General features: G+C 34.8%; 1 protein-coding gene across 2 annotated transcripts; it reads right to left on the bottom strand.

The window, feature by feature from the left end:
- Window positions 1-9,215: 9,215 nt before the first annotated feature.
- LOC120425378 (leucine-rich repeat protein soc-2 homolog) lies at window positions 9,216-24,414 on the bottom strand. 2 transcript variants are annotated; one of them, XM_039589890.2, is made up of 4 exons: window positions 24,268-24,414; window positions 21,074-22,180; window positions 19,143-20,630; window positions 9,216-11,106 (listed from the first exon to the last, which is right to left on the bottom strand). In XM_039589890.2, the coding sequence occupies exons 2-3, from the start codon at window positions 21,904-21,906 to the stop codon at window positions 19,760-19,762; spliced, it is 1,704 nt and encodes a 567-aa protein (XP_039445824.1). In that variant the 5' UTR covers window positions 21,907-22,180; window positions 24,268-24,414; the 3' UTR covers window positions 9,216-11,106; window positions 19,143-19,759. The 2 variants fall into 2 exon arrangements, with proteins under 2 accessions (XP_039445824.1, XP_052562014.1); XM_052706054.1 differs by lacking the exon at window positions 24,268-24,414 and adding an exon at window positions 22,870-22,992.
- Window positions 24,415-24,465: the final 51 nt, after the last annotated feature.

Here is a 24,465-nt window from a genome sequence, read left to right as displayed (position 1 = left end):
CAGAAATGAAAAAAAAACTATAATAAATATATAATATATTGACGTAATTATTGAACGCTGTTTAGTACTTTTTGGATGCAATTTTACATTTGTAACAGAGAAGAGAGCGCAAACAGCGGCAGCAGCAGTACTATTAAGATTAAAACAAAAGCAAACTTATTGTGAGAACAAACAGGTCGGTGCAACACAAAACACCGCCTTCGCCAACAATGGAAACAATAGATGTTCAATAAAAAAAAAAAAAAAAACACACATTTTAGTTACGTAATTTAAAGGGTTGTCTTTAATTTTATTCTTCTGGAACTATTCGAAAAAACGGCAAAAAACGAGTTTTGATTAAAAAAAACATTTTAAAGTTTTTCTTTATACTGGCCAAAATTGAAGATTCGGCTGTTATGCCAAATTAAATATTCCGAGTAAAACGCGTTTTTGTACTTGTGGTGATTATTACACTCGATCTTAATATTTCTATCGTAATTTGTCAATGATAAGTCGTAATTTATGTCGATAATAGATTGGGATTATTCGATCGTAATTTCTTGATCTACCTCGACAAATTCCGACTAACGATTGAGACAATCTAGAGTATTTTTGAAAAGGTCCCAAAAACATTTTTTTTTTTTTGCTTTTTGGGTGTTTTTACCCAAAATAATAAATATGAGAATTATATTGGACCTTTTTTTTTTAAAAAAAAAAAAAAAAGAAGCATTGACATGTTTCTTCTCGAGCTTGCTTCAAAAATTTAAAAACATGAAATATTTTTTAAATATCCAAAATTTAAAAAAAAATATAAATTTTATACATATCTCGGTTTCAAAAACTTTGAAAAAAAAATTAAAAAACGCAAAAAAATAAAAATTACCGCAATTTTTAAATATTTTAATAAAACTAAAATTACAAATAAAAAGAAACTAATTTATTGATTTTTTTTTAAAGATTTTTCAAAATAAAAACAATCAAAAATATTTTTTTTATTAAAAGGTTTAAAAATTGAAAAAAAAAATGTTAAATTTTTGCTTAGGCCGTTGCAAATATTTGTTGAAGTCCATGAGCCATGTTTTCAACATTCTAAGGAAAAAGTGGTGTAAAATGCATTATACACCTGTCCAGTCGTTTTGCCATCATTAATTTCCAAAATATCTAAGTATTGACGAAAATTTTATTTTTCTCCAAAAATAAATTTTTTGCAGTTTTGCGAAAAAATATTTTTTTGCAAATTTACAGAAAAATGCATTTTACATTGTTTTCAGTTGACTAGACTACTGTTTTCATGGAAATTTTGAAGTTTTCTGGAAAAAAGATTTTGCCCCCTGATTTTCAGACCAATTTTGAAGGGGGGCAAACATAAACCTTGAAAAACATTTGCAACGGCCTTACTTGAAAATTGCTTGATTTATTTTTGAAATTTTTGATTATTTTTTCATTATTTTGATTTATTTTTAACTTTTAAGGTTTTCGACATTTTAATATTTTTTCATTAAATTTTTGGGTTTTTGGTTACCTCTGTATAATTTTTGTATTTTTTTAATCTTTAATTTTTATAATTTGAAATTTCTTGAAAGTTTTTTTTTTGTAATCTTTAAATGCCTTTGAAATTTTTATGTTCATAAATTTAAAGTTATATTTTTTTAGTTTATAAAAAAACTTTCAAACATTTCAAAACAAAATTTAAAACATTTTTGTGATGTCATTTTAATGATGTCTAAGATTTAAAAAGATTTTAAGAAAACAAAATCATTAAAAATTAAAAACAACCAAAAAAATTTCAATAATCTAATATTAAAAACAATATTTTTCTGAATCAAAAATTTTAAAAGCTGAAAATTAAGGAAATTTAAAAAATGCTTGATTGTTTTTGAAACTGTTTGAAATTTTTGGATTTTTTTATTTTGACATTTTTTTAAAAATTTTCAATTTGAAAAAAAAATTAAGTTTTATCAGTTTTTGTAATTTAGCATTTTTTTTTATTTAAAAAGGGTAATTTTCTTATTTTTTTCATTTTTTTAAATTTTTTGTTGTTATTTTTCAATGTGTTTTTTTTTTCTAATCTTTAGAAGTTTTTGAAATTTTAATGTTTTTAAAATGTTTGATGTTTGTTAAATTTGATAATTTTTTTTATTTTCAATTTTTTTTTGTAATTTTGTAAATTTTTAAACCCCATTAAAAAAACGTTCAAATATTTTTTATTTATTTGAAAAAATCTTTATTGTTTTTTTTAATTTTTAGATGTTTTTTAAATGTTTTAAATTGCTATAACAAATTTCAGGGTTGTTACGGATGGCGCGTTTCGCGCGGATCTGACGCGGATTTGCTGGCTAATTTTGTTCAGGCGCGGATTTCGCGCGGATGGTAATTTTGATAAATAAATTAATTGAGAGAGATAGTATTATTTTCAAGTTATTAAGAAAAATATTATCAGGAATAACGATCATTTGTTTTTTCCTTTGAGTGCAAGAATTTCATAATTTTTATTAATTGAATTTTCTTCTGAAAATGTTTGTTTGTATTTTCTTAGTACGAAACGTCGAAAAATGAAGATGAAGATTAAGAAGAAATTATTTTTTATATGTTTCTTGTCATTTCTTAACATCTCCGGCTCTGAATATTTAATTTCTTTTGAGTTTTGAGCAATGATTTTTAACCTTATTTATTTTTAATTTTATACTGGATTTATTTAATTTTTAATTTTGTAAATCAAATATTACAAACTTTTCACGAAGATATAGACATTAGAATGTGTAACAAAAACTATTATTGGGGCTTGTTCTGGTGGACGCCAAATATGAGCTTGATTGAACGTAACAGAAGCTGGCCTCCACTTTCGAATTTTGAAATGGAATTTAATCGGTAGAAATATTTTTTTTCGAAATTTAAACATTCTTGGCGAAAATAAAAAGATTAGAACATTCCAAATTCAAAGCTTCAGAAATTCAAAAAATCGAAAAAAAATGTTTTAATAGTTTTTATTGTAACAAAAAAATCAAAATAAATATTAAGTTTTTTTTCGAAATTTCTAAAACCGTAATTTAAAAAATCTGAAATTTCGAAATTCAAAATTTTAGCAATCTAAAATTCAAAATACCAAAAATTTGGGTAATAGAAAATTTGAAGATTTAAAAAAAATCAAAATTTAAATGGCAAAATTTTAAAAACTAAAAAATATCAAATTCAAAACAATATAGAAAAAAATTCTAAATTCTAAAATAATTTTAGTATTATTCTTCTTAAATTCTAAAATTCTAAAATTCTTAATTTCCTAAATTCTTAAATGTTTTTATTTTTAAATTCTTAGTTTTTAAATTATTGAATTCCACAATTTTTGAAGTCCTATTTTATGTAAGAGATTTTAAAATTATGAGAAGACATTATTTTAAATATCGGAAATTAAATTTCTTTCGGAGTGAAATTTTAGCTTGGATTTTGGATTACAAACTGTATAAAAATCCTTAGATTTTGAATATTTAGACTTTCGAAATTTAAAATTTTATCATATTATAATTTTAGATTTTGATTTAATTTTGAGGTTATATTTTTGAAGTTAAATTTTTAGGTTTTTAAATACTATATTTTCTATTTTGAAGTTTTTTTTTTTTTCTCATGACCATTGCCTTGACCGTCTCTTGAGGATTTTTTTTTAATGGATTCATTGCGTTCATGCTTTGGAGCCTTTAAACATAAAACGAGTTTTTTTAATCAAATACTTTCTGAATTAGTTTTTCTTCATTAAAAAATAAAATTTCTTAAATATTACTCGCGATATTTTTTTATGGCGTGGATTTCGCGCGGTTTTGGATTTTAGGTCGGCGCGGATTTTTTTTCGACTCTCCCGTAACAACTCTGAAATTTCGATCGTAATTTCTCGATGGTAAATCGTAATCTTACCAATCAAGAATTCTTGATCGTGAGTCGAGAAATTACGATCGAGCGCAATAATAACCACGTTAATTTTTGCCAAAGAAAGATCAAAGAGGAACGTCGGCAGCAAAAACTAAACACTTTTTTTTTTTTGAAGATGCGTTGGAATATGTTTTTCCACCTGGAGCAAAAATTTCAAATTCGTCAAAAGTGAATAGTAATAGCGAACGTCTAGATCGCTTTAATTAATTTGTTATAAAATTTGAGTTGGTACAATTTGACTGAAGGTATAACATAACTGATTTGAATGGAGAATTACAAAACTAGAAAAAATAGAAAGCTCAATTTCAGTCAACTAAACGTACAAATTTGGGAGGGAGAAAACTTGAGCGAATTAAATTTCAATCATGCTACCAGTTTGAGGATACCATTGAACGTTCCCGGTTTAAAAATAATAAAAAAAGCTTTTTTAAAAAGCTTTCTCTTGAAGTAAAAAGGGAGAATACAAACAATCATTCTTGCTTTCTTTTTGAGTCAAAATTGATAAAACCAATCGATGTTTTACATATACAAACATTTATTTATGAAAATTATCATTCTTATAGAGTTAAGCTTTACTCTAACTCTATTTCTATTGTTTTTTTAATCTCATATATATACTCTTCAGTTTTTTTTCTGTATTTCATATTACTTTGTATTTTTGTTTTTTTCTGTATTATATATCTCTGACCAGTTTTTTAAACTTTTCTCAGCACGTATAATTTATTCTTTTCGTTTTTCTTTTTTTTAATAATTTACTTCTGTTTCACCAAGATAACAACAACGTCCATTTACTAACTTGTTTTCTCCTTCTTCTTCTTCTTCTTGTTTGCATTAGAGTGAACAAATATCAACCATCGACAATTAAGTTACGTTTTCTGTATTTTTTGTTTCTCTCTTTCTCTCTCTTTCCCTTGAGCATGCTGCACAAACAATCTCATTCGTTTCACGGGTTTTGCAAGATGAATCACAAAAAAAAACAAAAATCCGAATTTTTCATGTTCGATTTGACGCTAAGCTCTTTTCCAACTTCTTCTCATTCATTCAACGCACGCTTGCTATTGTTCTATCTCTCTCTCTCACAACACTTGCTTTCAGCTTTCAGAGGAACCGAAATAACGAAAACTCTCATTCACGCTTCTGTTGATTTTGTTTTCTCTACTTTCCTATAGTCTAGTTTGTGCATTTCGTTTGCTTTCTCTTTCTTCACTGTTTTGCGGCTCTTTCGTTTTGTTTTTTTTTTTTTTTTTTTTTGGCAATTTTAAACCCTATCAGTAGTGGTAATAGTTTTGCTTTTTAAATGTAAGTTACATCCGTATTTTTTTTTCTTTAACCCCACTGTGTCATGTGTGATTGTTTGTTTGGCTACATTCGCTGCTGATTGTGGATTGAAAACAAAAAAAAATGAAAACAACCATTGTGATATTGAAGCACAGACATTCAGACGTGAATCATTCACAAATTAGACAATAAGGCTTTCCAGTCACATTCCAAGCATGTTTACACGGCAGCTGCGCGCATGGCTGTAGAAAGCCATGAGCTGCGAGTTTGTTTGCACCAGATTTGCTTTCTCTTTCTAGCAAAAGTTGTTTTGTTGTGCGACTTCTAGCTAGTTTTTTTGACTGACCGCTTTTCGAACCCGAATGACTCTTGAGTTAAGTGGTTCTTAAACGCAAATAAATAAATAAGATTGACTGACCGCCCGACTTGTCAGCCAACAAATTTTGGAGGACTGTGACAGCTCGAGCGAGGAGCCTATAATATAAGGCTTTCTAGTCACAAATTCATCAATACATTCAAAGTATGTTTGTATGGTAGCTGAAGGTTAGTTTGCATCAGATTTCCTATCTCTTTCCAGCAAAAGTTTTTTTGTCAAGCGACTTCTAGCTGTTTTTTTTTACCAATTATAGAGTTATCTAAGCCCGATCTCACACACACCAGCACACCATTTGTTTTGCTGGCCGGTACAAAATTTAACCTCACTTTTTTTCGTGTACGTACACGCAATACATGCACACGTAGATAACTCTATTAGGACACTGTGACGTAATTTTTGAGTAATTTTTTTCACTGGTTTTAGAAGGCCTAAGAAATATTTAAATTTGAGAAATTGTGTTTTCAAACTTGTCAAAACTTGTGTCAAAACACAATTTATAAATTTAAAATAGCATCCGAGAAACTTTATTGATAAAGAAGGCTGCTTTCAAAAAGGTCAAAACGTGTTGCGCATTTCCCGCTTTGCCCTATATTTGAATTGCGACTTGTCAAACTGACTTGTGAAATTTTCTAAAAAATGATCAAAGCAAGCCGAGAATGCTTGCTTTTTTTAAAGTATGAAGTCCAGTTTGGTGTCAACTGCGACTAGAAATGTAAATAAACAACAACTAGTTGCTTAGTTTTTTTTTTTCAAATTCTTGCGGAGCAGTTCTCTACGAAATCGGTCTTTTTTCTTCAATTTTAGTTTTTGTATTTTTTAATCCGACTGAAACTTTTTAAGTGCCTTCGGTATGCCCAAAGAAGCCATTTTGCATCATTAGTTTGTCCATACAATTTTCCATACAAATTTGGCAACTGTCCATACAAAAATGATGCATGAAAATTCAAAAATCTATATCTTTTGAACGAATTTTTGATCGATTTGGTGTCTTCGGCAAAGTTGTAGGTATGGATACAGACTACACTGAAAAAAATGATACACTGTAAAAAAATTGGTAACTTTTTTTATTTAACTTTTTATCACTAAAACTTGATTTGCAAAAAACACTATTTTTATTTTTTTATTTGTTTTAGAGGACATCAAATGCCAACTTTTCAGAAATTTCCAGGTTGTGCAAAAAATCTTTGACCGAGCTATGAATTTTTGAATCAATACCGATTTTTTCAAAAAATCGAAATATCGGTCGCAAAAATTTTTCAACTTCATTTTTCGATGTAAAATTAAATTTGCAATCAAAAAGTACTTCAGTGAAAGTGTACCGTTTTCAAGTTAAATCCATATTTAGGTGATTTTTTTCAAAATAGTCGCAGTTTTTCATTTTTTTTAAATAAGTGCACATGTTTGCCCACTTTTGGAAAACATATTTTTAAAAAGCTGAGAAAATTCTCTATATTTTGCTTCTTGGGACTTTGTTGATATGACCTTTAGTTGCTGAGATATTGCAATGCAAAGGTTTAAAAACAAGAAAATTTATGTTTTCTAAGTCACACCCGAACAGCCCACCATTTTTTATTGTCGATATCTCAGCAAGTAATGGTCCGATTTTCAATGTTAATATATGAAACATTTGTGAAATTTTTCGATCTTTTCGAAAACTATATTTTCAAAATTTTTAAACCAGAAATAACATTTTAAAAGGGCGTAATATTGAATGTTTGGCCCTTTTGAAATGTTAGTCTTGATTTGAAAATTTTGAAAATATTGTTTTCGAAAAGATCGGAAAATTTCACAAATGTTTCATATTTCAACATTGAAAATCGGACCATTACTTGCTGAGATATCGACATTGAAAAATGGTGGGTTGTTTGGGTGTGACTTAGAAAACATCAATTTTCCTGTTTTTAAACCTTTGCATTGCAATACCTCAGCAACTAAAGTCGTATCAACAAAGTCCCAAGAAGCAAAATATAGAGAATTTTCTCAGCTTTTCAAAAATATTTTTTTCAAAAGTGTGCAAACATATGCACTAATTTAAAAAATAAAAATTGCGACTATTTTCAAAAAAGTCACCTAAATATGGATTTAACTTGAAAACGGTGCACTTTATCAAAATTTCACTGAAGTACTTTTTGATTGCAAATTTGATTTTACATCGAAAAATGAAGTTGAAAAATTTTTGCGACCGATATTTCGATTTTTGAAAAAATCAGTATTTATTAAAAAAAATTATAACTCGGTCAAAGATTTTTTGCACAACCTGGAAATTTCTGAAAAGTTGACATTTTATGTCCTCTAAAACATATCAAAAAATAAAAAAAAATAAAGATGGTGTTTTTTTTTTGCAAATCAAGTTTTAGTGATAAAAAGTTAAATAAAAAAATCACCAATTTTTTTTTACAGTGTATCATTTTTTTCAGTGTAGTCCGTATCCATACCTACAACTTTGCCCAAGACACCAAATCGATCAAACAATTCCTTCAAAAGATACAAACTTTAGAATTTTCGTACATCATTTTTGTATGGACAGCTGCCAAATTTGTATGGAAAATTATATGGACAAACTAATGATGCAAAATGGCTTCTTTGGACATACCGAAGGAACCAAAAAAGTTTCAGTCGGATTAAAAGATACAAAAAAAATAAAATTGAAGAAAAAAGACCGATTTCGTAGAGAATTGCTCAAATGTAAATAAACAACATTTAGTTGCTTAGTATTTTTTTAGACTGCTGTCAAAAATCTCAAAAGTGCGGTCCAAAATAACCATTCAAGTGGTTTGACACTTCCTCAGTTGACACTTTTTAGTTTGCACCCTGTTGGTCTGACAAAGTCAAACTGAAATGTGACGGACAGTCTCTTTTATCCACCAGCAAACGTCAAACCAAACCAAATTCTTCCGGAGAAGATCCGGCTGTAAGTTTTTACTGATTTGACGTTTGCTGGGGAGTTGAAAAGTTTAATTATGTTTCTGACACTGCTCGCAAAATAGAAAGCTGTAAAAAAACAACAATTGGCAAGAAAATAAGATTTTATATGGAGTTTTGCAGAAAAGTGCAAGTCTGACCGTATTTTTTGTTGTATAGTTGTTCAGCATGCCATATGAAATTCGGATATTTTTTTTAACAGCTTAAAAACCCCGCCTTACCTTATCTAATCTACATACCTTGGGCATCAAACGAAAGTGGCGCCATCAACGTCAGTTGCGGCACATTACGGTACCTAGGCGTGCTTGAGTATGAATTTAAAGTGACCGTTTTTTTTTAAGCGATGCAGTTTGAAAAAAGATTCACGTCTGTTTATCCGCGATTAAAGATTTGCCTTTACCTAAACGAGAGGAAATAAAGACTTTCGAAAAAGAAAAGAAAAACAAAACAAAATTAAGAGTTTTCGACATGCATCCGCATTCTGATTGTTTTACGTGATTATTTATTTCAGTGTACACCGTTCGCAGTTCGTTCGTGTTCTTTTCTATTGTTTTTTTTTCTTGGGTTTTGTGAGTGTCTTGTTTTTCTTCCTTCGATTATGCTTAAGTTTTTGTTTTGTTTGTGTTCTGTAGTATCGCTAGGTTTGATTATTTTAAATGTTACATTTTTTGTTTTGTTTCTAACTCTGCCTCGATTTCTCCCTAGTTTTGAATACTTTATTTGTGTGCGCATTGTGTATATCTTTTCCGTTTTTTTTTTCTCTTTGTTGTAATCTCACTTTTCAAACAAGTCCGGCAGTTCAACTAAAATCTTTGATTTTAGGATTGTAACAAAACATGGCACTGATTTTGTTTTTAATATATTCTTTCCATTCTTTTTAGTTGCTCTTTGAGTAATATATAGTACGGTGTGAAATTTTGAGTTTGTTAAGTTGATTTTTTTTTCTTTTTGCCCAGAAAAATCAAAGGAACTTGTGTCAAGAACGATTTCCGATGTCTTTGCTGCAGCGTTTTTGGCGCTCGTAAAAAGATTACTTTAATGCTTTCGCTTTTTCACTTTTGACTCTGGTTTTGCCTTAAATGTAGTACAACTCATGTGTGTGTGTGTGTTCTTCACTTTCACTTATTCATTGTTTGTTTGCTTGTTTACACTGTTTGTTTTTTGTTGATAATTTTCCCTAATTTTCAGCATGTTCTTTTTACTTTGCACAATAGTGTTTTGTTTGTATCTTTTCACTACAACTTTATTAGGCCATTTTGTTTTTCCTCTCTTATTTACGTGATTCTTTTTTTCAAGTTGCTAACTCTAATCAACCATAATGGACAATAATGTTTGTTTTTCCCTTCAAACTTCAACCATTTTTTGTTTTTGTCAAAAGTTTCGTTTGCTGACTAGAAAAAGTTGTTTTGCTTTTTTTTCTCTCTCTAAGGAATGCAAAGTTTTGTTGTCAAACAAATGCAAGTGTTTGTATAACAAGGCGTGTAAAAAAAAATAAAGTCAAATTTGTGTCGAAGGGTGACGATCGCTGTGTCCCGTTACAGAATCCACCCCGCACAGTCCAACTAATCCTACCAAACTTAAGCTTACGGTGGAAACCACAGACAAATTGTGCATTTTCACCCGAATTTGGGTGGCGACGCCACCATGTTTTACCTGCGATTCACTAGGTGATGGCAAAACATTCAAATAAGATTAAACAAAAGCTTTTAATTCGTTGCCATTTTTATTTGCGTCCCAATTCGCCTTAAAATGAAGGAGGTATTCCACTGCGGGAAACTTTGTTTGCACATTTCAACGTTTCCTGTTCCACTACGGAAATCTGAAAATCTTTTTTGACAGACACAAAAGCTTCCGCAGTGTAATGCCGCCTTCAGTGATATTTTTTTGCTACCGTTCCCAGTTCGGGTTCAAATGAAAACTAAATGCTACAAATTGCCTTTTTTATCGACTTGCTGGTGTCAAACGTCAAATCGTTTAAAAAAAAGTTTGAGCACCTTTGGAACAAATGTTAAACTTAAATACTTTCAACCTAATAACTATAATCTATCAACATGCTTTTTTTATTTTGTGTTTGTGTCAAATATTTGTGTTTCGCTTTATTGTAGAACAATTGAAAAACTGATTGCCTTTGAAATCGATTATTCGTAGATTTTTGCTTAATCTTCAGCGTTAAAAAAACATAAAAATAAATTTTACTTTCGTCACTATTATTCGTTATGTATACTTACACAGACACAGTTACAATAGATTTGCGCACAAGAAGTTACAATTGTTTGTGATGTCAGCATTCAGGATTTTCAACGCAACTATTTTTAAAACCATCAATGTTAATTAAACAAACAAAGTATAGAGAGAGGTCTGATTTGCATGCACCGTTTTTTTTTTTTTTTTTGTTTTGCTGCACTGAGATCAATGTTTGTATGGTTGTTTTGAAATTTGGCTCAACCTAACACAAATGTGGCGAAAATTAACCAAAAACTAAAGAAAAAATCACAAACAGGAAAAGGGATGAAGCGGCTGGAAATGTGATACTTTGCCGTCGTTGCTGGTTCCCAGCTGGTTTTTGGGTGGTCAGGCGATCAGGTTTTTTTTTAGGTTTGCGGATTTCGTCTACTGCTGCCGGTGTTTGGTTTCTAAAGGAGGGAAAACAGACAAAGAGAGTGAAAAACAATGTTAAAAACGGTTTTGCCATCAGTTTAGAAGGAATTGTGCTAAATAGAACGCCAAGGTAAATGCTGTAGAGCGTACAATTTGAAAGAGTCAAAACAATAAATAAACAAAGTATTAATAGGGCAATCCATAAAATACTTGGACATTAGGGTGATAAGTGAAAAATAATTTAATTTTTCCAATTCCTTATGCAAAATAAATTACAGTAAACTAGCGTGACATATATAATCAACGCCGATTTTGCGTTGAAACAAACCTTGATTTTCTCAATTCCACAAAAATCTTTTGTTGTTTTGAAAAAGTTGCTTTGACGTTTAGCGTTGATTCAACAAAAATCTTGATTTTCAAATCAACAAAATGTTTTGTTAATTCAAATATGCTTTATTTTTCTGCGTGTACGAATAACATACAAGCGGAATTGTAAAAAGTGTTCAGCGTACTTCGAGAAGTACACAGTAAAAAATAATGTTAACTTGGATGATGTAATTTTGAATGGTTGCATATTACCTCTTTTATGATGTAATTTTACCACAATTTAGACTGAAAAAGTTTTATTACACCAGAAAAGTGGTAAAATTATACATTTTTAGAGGTAAAATTACACATTTTTTCTAACATAAAAGATGTACAACCCCGATGGTTTGACACCAACTGTTTTCAAGCGAACGGGGTCACTTTTTAGTTTGACACCCCTTTTACACGGAGTTCACATACACTACCGAACGTTTGTTTTGATAGTGTGAGTGAGCGCCATGTAAAAAGTGACAGTTCGCCACTTTTTAGTTTGACTTTGTCAAACCAACGGGGTACAAACAAAAAAGTGTCAAACGAAAAACGGACTAACCACCGGGGATTGAGTGCACTCCTTCCCAGATGTAAAATTACCATGATTTTTTTTACTGTGTAGTTTCAACAAATTTTGAAAAGTTTTAAAACTTAGTTTACAGTAATTATGAAAACATTTTTAGAAACGACTGCTTAAATACGAGGCCGGTTGTGTAGTTGTAAGCGTGGTTACCTCTCAACCGGAAAAGTGTTACTTTTCAGCACTGTGATTTATATGTTTTCCTGGTACTTTCTTGTAGCCAGCTTCATACAGCGCCTTCGATTTTTCCGAGAAATGTCCATAGGACAGTCAAGGAGCTATTAGACTATAGCAAACAAACAAACTCGCACTTTGTTGTACTTGACAGTTTGCCAGGCTTGCAAACTCGCAAAATAATGCCAAATGTATGCAGGTTGAAGTTTCTGCAAACAAATGCAGCCAAACAAACAGAGCGGGAAAACAGTCAAAAAGCTTGTTTGTTGTAGTCTAATATTTCCTTGAGAGTCTCAGGGAAAATCTCAGCAAAAATAAACTTGGCTTGAGGGGGATTAGAAAAAAATATGACAGAACAAACTATTTGAGAAATCACAGGCTACTGAGTCGAAAAAATTTTAACGCCAGAAAATCTTTTTTTTTTCTCTTTGAAAAGTCTTCCAACGTCTATTTTTTCTAAATTGTAAAAAAAAACGTTGTATGAAACTCGGTGCAAAACGCTAATGATATCTTGGAAACCATTGATGTAATTTTCAATGTTAAAATGTGAAACTTGTTTGTTTCTCAACTCTTTGAAAAAATATGCTCAGATTTTTTTTTAAATCTCGGACCATATTCAGGGTTGTTACGGGAGAGTCGAAAAAAAATCCGCGCCAAATCCGCGCCGACATAAAATCCGAAACCGCGCGAAATCCACGCCATATACAAAAATATCGCGACTAGTCGAGATGGATCACAAACGGTCTTAGACGTCAACTGACACCGCAAAGGAAAAAAAAATATCGCGACTAACATTTAAGAAATTTTATTTTTTAATGAAAAAAACTAATTCAGAAATTATTTGATTAAAAAAACTCGTTTTATGTTTAAAGGCTCCAAAAGAATGAAAGCAAAAAATCCATTTACAAAAAAATCCTCAAGAGACGGTCAAGGCAAGGGTCGTGAAAAGAAAACTTCAAAATAGAAAATACAATATTTAAAAACCTAAAAATTTAACTTCAAAAATATAACCTCAAGTTCTTCCAGGATGCTTTTTTCGGACTGGCTGCGCTTGTGTTCGATTAGATTAGATTAGAAAAATATAACCTCGTAATAAAATCAAAATCTAAAATTATAATATGATAAAATTTAAAATTTCGAAAGTCTAAATATTCAAAATCTTAGAATTTTTATACAGTTTGTAATCCAAAATCCTCTAGAATTTTAGAATTTTAGGATTTTAGAATTTAAGAATTTTAGAATTTAAGAATTTAAGAATTTCAGAATTTTAGAATTTTAGAATTTTAGAATTTTAGAATTTTAGAGTTTTAGAATTTATAAGCTTGAGAATACTAAAAATAGATTGGATTTGAGAATTTTTTTCTATATTGTTTTGAAATTTGATATTTTTCAGTTTTTAAATTTTGACTTTTTAATTTTGTTTTTTTTTAATCTTAAAATTTTCGATTACCCAAATTTTTGGTGTTTTGAATTTCAGATTGCTTAATTTTTGAATTTCGAAATTTCAGATTTTTTAAAATACGATTATAGAAATCTCGAAAAAAAAATAATCTGTATTTTGATTTTTTTTGACATAGGACTATGTCTCTACTTACTATATTGGGGGGCCAGTTCAGAAATTCGATCCAAAGCGTCACTTTTAAGCGTTAAAAAAGGGGACATTTTGAACGCTTATATCTTTTTTCCCTGTGAATCAATCCAGATGGTTGGACCACCAATCGAAAGAGGAAGACTTCAGCTATTGTTTAACTACATAGATAGTCTGACTAAACATAGTTAAAGCACTTAAAACATGCAATCAAAATGAGTAATTTTTCAGTACAAATCGGACAGATGCCCAATCAGAGCGAGCGTAGGCATTCGAGACCGCGCCCCTTTTGTGCCGTTCTCCGGCTGTGCCGCTATTTAAGCAGAAAATTTCGCAAAAGCAAGTCACATTGGAACGAGCACTCGAACTGTGCACGTCGGGCCGGCGCGGAGCAGCAGCAGCAGCGGCCAATAGAAGAAGAGGACCAGCAACCAGAAGGAAGAACCACCGGCAGCAGAAGGAGGAAATTCGAGCAAAGCGGACGGCGTGGAAGTCGCTATGATGCGGCGGTTCTCATGAAAAATGGTCAATTCGACAGTGGTGAAAAAAAAGCTGGAGTGGCCGGTGCCCTCGAAGAAGGTTCCTCCGGGGCCTGGGGGGACATTTACAGAAACATACGAGTTGTGGCAATATGGGTATCAAAATTCATGGTTTTTGATACTGAACATGAAAATTGACATTTCGACCGTAGTGGCCACAACCTGGAGTGGCCGGTGCCCTCATGGAAGGTTCACCTTGGGAGAACATTTATGACAATTTTGTCGACAAATCTATGAAACAAAATAAAATAATCATATTCCAGATATCACTAGCAATCCAAAAACACATTCAAATTGTTTGGTCCTATGTCTTTCGGTTATGTCTCTGACATACCATCTTGAACTTTTTTTGTTAGGGACCATCCACAAACCACGTGGACACTTTTTTTGGAAATCTAAACCCCCCCCCCCCCCCCCCTCGTGGACAATTGTCCATACAAAAAAAAACTTTTTTGTATGGATCGTGGACAATCGCCATACCCCTCCCCCCCCTAAAGTGTCCACGTGGTTTATGGATGGTCCCTTATAATAAAAACTATTAAATTATTGAATGTTCTGATCTTTTGATTTTCGCCAAGAATGTTTAAATTTAGAAAAACAAAATTCTACCGATTAAATTCCATTCCAAAATTCGAATGTGGTTGCCAGCTTCTGGCACCCACCAGAACAAGCCCCAATAATAGTTTTTCTTACACATTCTAATGTCTATATCTTCGGAAATTTTGTAATATTTGATTTACAAAATTAAAAATTGAATAAATCCAATATAAAATTAAAAATAAATGAGGTTAAAAATCATTACTCTAAACTCAAAAGAAATTAAATATTCAGAGCCGGAGATGTTAAGAAATGACAAGAAACATATAAAAAATAATTTCTACATAATCTTCATCTTCATTTTTTGACGTTTCGTACTAAGAAAATACAAACAAACATTTCAGAAGAAAATTCAATTAATAAAAATTATGAAATTCTTGCACTCAAAGGAAAAAACAAATTATCGTAATTCCTGATAATATTTTTCTTAATAACTTGAAAGGTATTCTATCTCTCTCAATTAATTTATTTATCAAAATTGCCATCCGCGCGAAATCCGCGCCTGAGCAAAATTAGCCAGCAAATCCGCGCCAGATCCGCGCGAAACGCGCCGTCCGTAACAACCCTGCATATTATTTTGCCTTATTTAAATGTATGACGTGAGTTACAAACCCCAAATAAAAATAAAATGAAAAGAAATAGAAAATTTCACAACAAAGTCAAAACATATCAAACATTAAATGGGATACTAATGCGTAGAACCGCAGTATACTACACTCAAACAAATATTTACGCTGAAGTTATGTGAAGTTACGCGGTATTTTTCCACTAGAGTTTTTCACATAACTTCTACGTGGTGGCCCTAGCAGAAACAAAACTTTCTAGGTCAAATGTTTTCACTAGAGCGTCCAATTTCCTGTCCCGGAAATTCCCGGAAAAAAATATTTCCCGTTTCCCGGGAAATTTGTTAATTTCCCGTTTCCCGTGAAAAAAATTTTTTTTACAGAATTACTGGTGTTATTTCGTTTAAAAAAATATATAAACCCTTTGCTGTCAAAGTAAGATAGAGAGTTTGTTTAACATTTTTTGTTTACCATGATCATATGAGATGTTCGTAAAATTTGAACTACGTGTTTGTGCCATGTAAAATCTTTCAAACGAAGTCAGTTATAAACCTCAAAATCATGTGACATAATAAAACCTTTAAAAAATCATTTAAAAACTTTGTATACTACTTTGTATTTTTTGAGAGGTGTTTAAAAAATGGAAAAAAATATTAGTTCAAAACTTAAAGTAAAACAAACACGAGGAAAATATAAAGATATAATTAAAAGCTGTACCATTTTGTTCCCTGGGCTTTGTCATAATGAGTGTCATAGGTTTGATGCTTGTTTGGCAAAGAGTATGATTTGATTCGATGTGGAATTAAAATCGAAGTGTTCAGTATATTGCTGAAGCTTCCATTTTTACACATGGACACCACTTCATGCTGCGAGAACCCACTTTGGCGTAGTCTCAGGGCTTAATCGATGGCCGGTAAGCTGTCATCGAGACAAGGAGGTTCTCTGATAGTGGAAATATCACATTTGTACAATGAACCGCTACATATGTGATTTTTCCCTATCTTAAAGTGGGTGTCAGGTTAGGATGCGGGTTTAAAAAAATAGTGATTGTAGAATTTAGGATTTTAACTATAAATATCAACTTTTTATACTTTGCCTTTAGTTATTTAGGGACAAAATTAGTAACAGTGAATTTAGTAATTCTATCAGAATCGGTGATTTTCATTCAAGTAGCATAAAAACCATTATAATTTGTCAAAATTTTCATAGAGTCTCGATCAATCAATAGTGAAATGATATCGGACTAAATTCGTTGATCTGTTGAACTAACGGTTGTCGGATTATGATTGTATCGACCATTGTTGCGAATTGAGGATCTACTGGAATTCTGACGAACAAATGGTCGTCTCTTTTTCAATTCACGACTTGTAAAATATCAACTGTTATTTTTTTGTTTTTTTTTTTTTTTTGTTTTTTAAAGAAGCCAGACAGGTTTTAAAAGAAACGTATTTTTTGGTTAATAATTAAAATGTCGGGGATTTGAGATAAGAGTAGCTTTCGGATAGGTTGCTTTAAATCTTGTATTCAATTCAAGTTAGGTAGTTATCCGCAAATGAATATTTGGACTTATATGAATAATTGAACATTTTGGACTTATGAATAACACACAACTGTGCATTTATTCTAGAGTCAGATCCATACAGCGTCAGTGTTTATTTGGTCGAAGTGTACTAATTCATTGGCAGATCTGGTTCTAGTTGTAATATACGACAAGACTACTGACGGACGTGACAAGACGAGGGCCCAGTTTAGAGGTTTCAACATCAACGATGTGCGGCTGGACCACCCTCCCAAAAAAAAAAAAAAAAAAAAATGACTAATTGTTTGTGTTTCTACTCTGAAATTACATTTTTGAAGTATTCTTCCCTGGAGATGGAGCCACACGTTGCCGTCGTTTCAGGGCTACTTGCAAAGATGGTTTCCGATGTTGATATATATCACACATCTATTTTATATTTATATACTTGTGTTGATAGAAATCACAGCTTTTATAATATGTAAAATTGCAAGAAATTGATTTTTTTTATTTTAATCTCAATATTCTTGTTCGTAAAATCGGTTAGGAACAGGTTTAAATCTATTTGATAATGGGGAGGAATAGTTAGTTTTTTTTGTAACTTTTTCTAGGCTGTTTAACACTTCCAGACTCCAGTTATGTGTAAGCCAGTTTAGTAATGCTATCAGAATCTCTGATTCCAATTGAAGTGGTATACTAACCATTCTGAATTGTCAAAAAATCTATAGAGTCTCGATCAATCAATAATGAAATGATATCGGACAAAATTCGTTAATCTGTTGAACTAACGGTTTTCGGATTATGGTTGTATCGACCATTGTTGCGAATCGAGAATCTACTGGAGTTTTGACGATCAAATAGAGCCTAACATTTCAAAAGGACACACAGGTGTGAACAGGATTGTGTCTCTTTCACTCAAATAATAGTTTACATAAGGTATGATAGGGATGCACTCTTGTTTGCAAAGCTTGTGTGCCCGAATGAAATGGAAGGCACGAAATAGTCGTTTTAACAACGAGTGTTCAACTTGTCAAATATGAACATTTCATTATTGTATATTGTTTTTGGAAGCAGCAAGACAGGTTTTAAAACTAGGTAAAGAAATGTTTGGCTTTGTAATTAAAATTTCGGGGATTTGAGATTCAAGTTACTTTCAGACAGTTTAGTTGAGGTTGATTCAAGTTAGTTAGTTTTCCCAGAAAAAAGGCCTCAAGATTTATGTTCCCTTGACAAGTTAGTTTTCTTCTTTAATTTTCCAGTAAATTTATTTGATTTCCTTTAAATTTGAAATACATCCCTTTGTCTAAATCTCAAATTAGTTTTAGATTAAATCATAATTTCAGATTTCTTTTATTCAGTTTTAAAGCTAGATTAACGTAACTGCTCAAGTCATCCAAGTTCTTACTACTCACACCTACACTAATTTTCTTTCACCTTCCCCCTCCCGATCCCCTATATCTTCCGGTGGTGTTCATTTTGTATGCAATACTAGTTCGGCCACTACCCTTTTTTCCACAAGAAACCGGACTTGGACTGACTTGAGGCCGCGTCCCCCACCTTGCTCCGTAAAACGAAAACGAAAACAAAACGTATTAAAAGCTGTACCATTTTGTTGAGGGGTGAAAAACATAATTTCTGCATGTTTTTTTTTCACTTCAGATATGGGTATAGGTCAAACCACATTCTCTCAAACAAGTTTAATAGAATTATGATTTTTGAGTATGGATTCATTTTACTCACTTGATAAAAAATACTTCTCATTAAAAAAATACCTGAGATATTTTTTTTGATTAATTGTACTTGATTTATTGCAATTTAAAAAAAAAACATATAAATTTTCATGTAGCTGTATGATTTTTTACATGCAGTCAAGCAGTTAATTGACACTCTTTTTAACCGTTAAAGTCGCTGTCCTTTACAATTTGTTGTATAATATGTATCAGAAACAAGTTCAGAAACAATTTACAATATATTTAAATTCGGGAATTCTCGAGAATTTGGTAGAAAATTTCCCGTTTCCCGGGAAATTTGTAAACCCGGGAAATTGGACGCTCTAGTTTTCAAGTTGATTTTACGTGTTTTACACGTAAAAGCTATTGGAATCAATTGATGATTTCTACTTTTTATTTTAGTAAACATATGAATTGTTCGACTTACCACAAAACTAAAACAAACAGATGCTTCGGAAGAGTTCCACAAGCAAGCATCCTTCTCTTCCGAACACCGGCGATGCTTTTCCGTCTCCATTCTCTTCAACGACCAACCGAAAAAAAAAAACAACTTTTGTACACACACTCTCACTTTAAGTCAAATTGTAATGGCTTGTTGCTGCTTCTTGAACTATATTATATACTTTAACCATTCACTTTTTACTGTTACTGTTTGTTTTTATGCATTTAAATACGTTGATTTCATTTTTGTTTTGTTTGTTTTGCAAATAACTCTAACTCTGTGTTTACATGCACGACTCACTGCTTCGCACTTGATTATTTTAAATGTTATGGTTTCTTCCTTTTTTGTTTTGTTTAATAGCAATATTATTAAAGCTTTTTTTTAAATCACATTGATTTTTCTGTTTTTTTTTTTCCTTACTAAGAAGTTACTTTTTTTTCGTTCGAACAAAAATAAAAAACACAACTCTCGTTTCCCTCGTGTCCCCTTCGTTCGATCGGTGCCGGTGCCTAGACGAGGGCCGCCCGGACGAACGCGACCAGGGCGGCGGCCTGCATGCCGGCGTTGGCGACAATGTCCAGCGTTAAATTGTCTGTACCAAATCACATCTGTCGGTAGGGCGAGTGGAGCTTCAGATATTGTATGACCAGGCTGGGCCCGCCGCCCACCACTTCCGGCGGAAGCGCCGACAGGGGACAGTTTTCGATGCTCATGATGGCCAGGTTCTGGCACAGGGCCAGCTCGTACGGGAGTTTCACCAGCGAGGCGTTATCGTTGATGTAGAGCGACTCGAGGTTCTCGAGGGTGCCGATTTCCTCCGGCAGATATTGGAGGTTGTTTTCGCCGACGGACAGATACGTCAGGTTGGTGAGGTGTCCGATGGTGCGGGGAAGCGACTGGAGGGCGTTCGACTGCAGGATCAGCTTCTGCAGGTCGTGCAGCAGGCCGATCTCCGACGGAAGCGACTCCAGCCGGTTCTCCTCGAGGTCGAGCACGCGCAACTTTTTCAGGTTGCCGATCGTGTTCGGGATTCGCTTCAGCATGTTGTTGGACAGGATCAAAATCTCCAGGTTCTGCAGGCAGTGGATGTCATCCGGGAGCTTGGCGAGCGAGTTCGTGCCAAAGTTAAGCTCCACCATCTGGGACCAGGTGCCAATGTCGAGCGGAAGCGACGTCAGCGCGTTCTCCTTCATGTTCAGCTTGGTGAGTCCTTTGGCGCGCGAAAAGATGCCGTACTGAATCTTGTCGATCTGGTTGTGCTCCATGTTAATACTGGTCACATTGGTGAACTGGGCCGGCCCACCGGACGGGTAGCTGTGGAACGCGTTCCGCGACAGGGTGATGGTGGTCAGGTTGCTCAAGCTGGCCAGCAGCCCGTCCGGCAGCTGGCTGATGCTGTTGCCCTCCACGTTGAACTCGTCCATGTGGATGCAGTTGCGCAGCGAGACCGGAATCGCCGTCAGCTGGTTGTACCTGAAAAAGGGACGAGAGATTGCAAATTTCCGCGATGCCGAAAGCTCCTTGAACTCAATCAGTATCGTCTCAGGGCTCTATACGGGGTAGCAATGCAAAATTTCGCGAACCCTCTCCCATGTCGGGACGTGCCATTCAAGTATCTAAAGTTCTTCGTCATGATGGTTATCCTTGTAGCATTAACACTGCACTTTTTCTCTTCCAACTGCCACTGCATTCTAATCACTGGGAAGAGTTTTGCAGCTGCTGGAGACCAATTCGATGCAGTACTCCAGAGTTGAGTCACGACTTCTTTCTGTTAGGTCCCGTCGCTTCTGGTTGAAATACTGCTTGAAAAGTAGATCGCTTAACCATTCGGCATAGTACCCCCACACCGAGTCACGATATTGGTCGAGTTCAAGTTGATCTGTAACGAAAAAAAAGAAGCCGTGAGCCACCCTCACCTCAACCCGAGCCGCTGCAGGTTGGCCAGATTTCCTATCGTCTCGGGAATGTCGAGCAGGTCGTTGTGCTGCAGGTCCAGCGCCGTCAGGTTGACGCAGTTGCCGATCGCCTCGGGCAGATGCTTCAGGTGGTTGTGGGACAGGTCGAGCGTGGTGAGGTTCCGCAGGTGCCCGATCGCGGCCGGCAGTTCGTGGATTTTGTTCTCGCGCAGGCTGAGCATCGTCAGGCTGCTGAGGTTCTTCAGATTGTCGCCGACCACCTTGATCCGGTTGAAGCGCAGGTAGAGCGTGGTCAGCGTGTGCAGCTTGTAGATGACGTCGGGGATTTCGGACAGCTTGTTGTGCCGCAGGTCGAGCACTTTGAGCGCTTTCAGGTTCTGCAGCGAGTCCGGCAGGGAGGTGAGCGAGTTTTCGTTGAGGGCCAGGGTTTTCAGGTTGGAGAGGCAGCCGATTTCTACGGGGAGGGAGCTGATTTTGTTGCCGTACAGGTAGAACTCAATCAGGCTGGTGCAATCCTTGACGGACGGTGGAATGACGGTAATGGAGGATTTGCTGAGGTCCAGTCGAAGGATGTTTTCCTCCTTGCAGCGCTGAAACTCCTTGATGACATCCACATCGGCCTGGATCGCTTTGCCCTTTTTGGTGGTCGGCTTGGGCTTGTTCGACTCGGGGTGCTTCACTGTGACCACCTTGGGACGGATTTCGGCGGGCATTTCGCTGCTGGTTGCTCCTCCTCCGGTGGACGACGAGGACGTTCCGGGTGCGTTACCGGACGAGTAACCGCTGCTTGTGTGTCCGGAAGTGCTCGTTCCACCGGAACTTCCCAGATTCATGCCTCGTTCGTTCGTTTTTGGGGAGGTCGTTCGTGTTCTGCCCAAGGTCTTCGCTGACTTTGTCTGTGGTGCAATCACGCAACGTGTTATCTACAGTGACTGTTGGACGTTGATTTTTTTTTCGCGGAGACCTCCTAGCAGCGATCCATGCTTGTCTCTCTCTCTGTCTCGTCACGGGACGGCCACTCGCACGTTGCTTGCTGATAGGAGCGTCGTTATCTCTTGACGTGCAGTTCAGACGTGTACGATGCAAATTGTCACACACCAGCGAGATCTGCAATTGAAATTATTGTTATTATTATTAGCTAGAGCACAGTAGATTTGTAAACAGGTTCGACTTGGAAGAACAACTGGGCAAAAACAACAACAACTCGTAAAACGGAAGACGATGGTTACGAGAGATTGACGTCCCGAAGGTCAATAGTTGGCACATATTTTGCAAAAAAAAACAATTCCCCAATGAAATAATAATTCGGACGGTGAGCCAGCCCCATCCCACACATAATCAGAGCTCTTCTTTAGTCATCGGCCTTACACAAACTTGAACTTCAGTGCCTCAAGTGCACATAGCAAGCACTGACTGGCTGGCAGTAGGCAATGCACCTCCTTAAAGTCAAGGTGAACCGACCTCCGAGGTTCACCACACACAACAGAGAAGGCCATGGTCACTACGCCACACTACTCACTGTGTGGTCCAGGGAGAACCCGTTCGTAGTAGGCCAAACGCCTCCCTCCGTAGGTCTCGAGACCTGTCAAAAAATTTTGGGAGAGAGGAAAATTTCTGTTCCCCATCCCACCAAACAGTGGCCAGCCAGCCAGCCAGCAGCAGGAGGAAGAAAAAAAAAACGTCATTTTGCACACACCACCGAAAAAGGTGCCACTTTTCAAGGGTACCGCGCTGCCGCTCGGAGCACGGCTCCCGGAAGTTGGCCACCTCTTTTGCGAGCCCCCGCGGATGCTTACCACAACAAACTTGCCAATTTAACAGACAAAGCAAAATCTCCTGAAGAAATCCCGTTTTTTTCTTTCCTTTGCAACTTTTCTTGCCTTCTTCTGGCTGTGTTGGCTGGCTGGGGAGGAGACAATCCACGAGACTCACTTTTATCCTGTGGCACTTCTGCTCAACGAATGGACAATTGCTATGGCAAAGGCCCATCATCATCAACCCGAAATTCCCTCCCTCTCTTTCTCTTCAAACATTATTCTCTCACTCTCCGGCTCTCACTGCTCACTCCTTCTTCTAGTACGGACTTCAATCGCCTTGTGCTGCTGTGTTGCCCATCCGAGTGAGAGTTTTTCAATCAAATTTGGCGAGAATTTCTACTTTCTACACACAATCTCAAATATGGGAGCACTATTGGGACAGGGTTCACAAAAATAAATATGACCGATAAATTTTAAATTAAAATCAACATGTTAAGAATACTTGTTTTGAACTATTTTTTTTTCTTGAACCATTGTGGGCATTTGTACTTGGAACACTCTTTTTTTCACTGGGACACTTTTTTTCAATTTCAGACTGTTTGCTGTTTTTGCATATCAGACACATGCAGGGTAGGTCGACTAACAAGTTCTTTAGCAAAAATGTCGCCCTCCTTAAACAATTTGGCGCCCTCATCAGGACCCAAGAGAAACTTTGCATTTTGCAATTTCGCCAAGTTGCCGATATGTGCTGCGCCTTCAAGAAAAAGATATAGCAAAAACGTGACTTCCTGCAATTCTGCAAGTACGGGAATGGACCTACTTACTGTAACGTTTCACAATGATAAAATAGTTGTTTAACCACTTTTTTCTTTAAAAACCCGAAAAATTAACACATTTTTTAAAATTTGTATGAAACTTTTGTTACGAGGGGGGGAGGGGGTCAAACGCACGGTTTGTACATGATGCTTTTTGAAATGTTGGCGTCGAATAGGCAATTTTGCACGCAACACTGTAACTCCTTGACTTGATACATAGTTTAACAAACAAGTTATCGTACCCAATAAAACAACAAATTACAAACTGAAAATCGCACTTTGCTGAGTTCGTTTTCGCACCTCCCCATACGATTTTTTCAGTTCAACTACGATTACACTTTTTTGTGTAATCGGAGTCGAACTGAAAAAAAGTCGTATGAAAAGTGCGAAAACGATCTCAGCAAAGTGCGATTTTCAGTTACAGTGCACTAAACGCACCTCTTGTTTTGAAAACATTCCCTGACAGGTGCAACTCTTTCGCTCTCCACGCACGCTCTCTTCACAGACGCTCTCCCTTGCTCTCTTTTTCTTTAGATACACACATACAAACACACACTTGCACACAATGTGGCGGAGGCCTCCTTCGATCCGATTTTGGGAAAAGATGGAAAATTTCGCTTACCCAGAGAAATTAATCTCAAATTCCAGCTTCTTTTCCTCTAACACGTACTCCTTGGTAGTATAGAATGTGTACTCAATCCGATCGTAACTGCTTTTGCCTGGTTTATTTTATTTGCACAAAAAACTGCACGGAACAACCCGGACGGGTTCACTTGCAAAACGAGTCTGCTGCTGGCTTTGAAAATGTTTTTCAACCTTT

Source organism: Culex pipiens, chromosome 1 (genome assembly GCF_016801865.2).
Source record: "Culex pipiens pallens isolate TS chromosome 1, TS_CPP_V2, whole genome shotgun sequence".
NCBI classification, from domain to species: Eukaryota; Metazoa; Arthropoda; class Insecta; order Diptera; family Culicidae; genus Culex; species Culex pipiens.
The sequence above is the reverse complement of the archived record's forward strand: the minus strand, read 5'-3'. Positions and strand labels throughout refer to the sequence as shown.

Bases quoted from the DNA above. Each gene is read 5' to 3' on its own strand.
- LOC120425378 (XM_039589890.2), bottom strand. From the start codon at position 21,906: ATGAATCTGGGAAGTTCCGGTGGAACGAGCACTTCCGGACACACAAGC. The intron at 20,631-21,073 runs GTGAGGGTGGCT...TCCCTTTTTCAG, and splicing joins CTGCAGCGGCTCGGGTTGAG to GTACAACCAGCTGACGGCGA.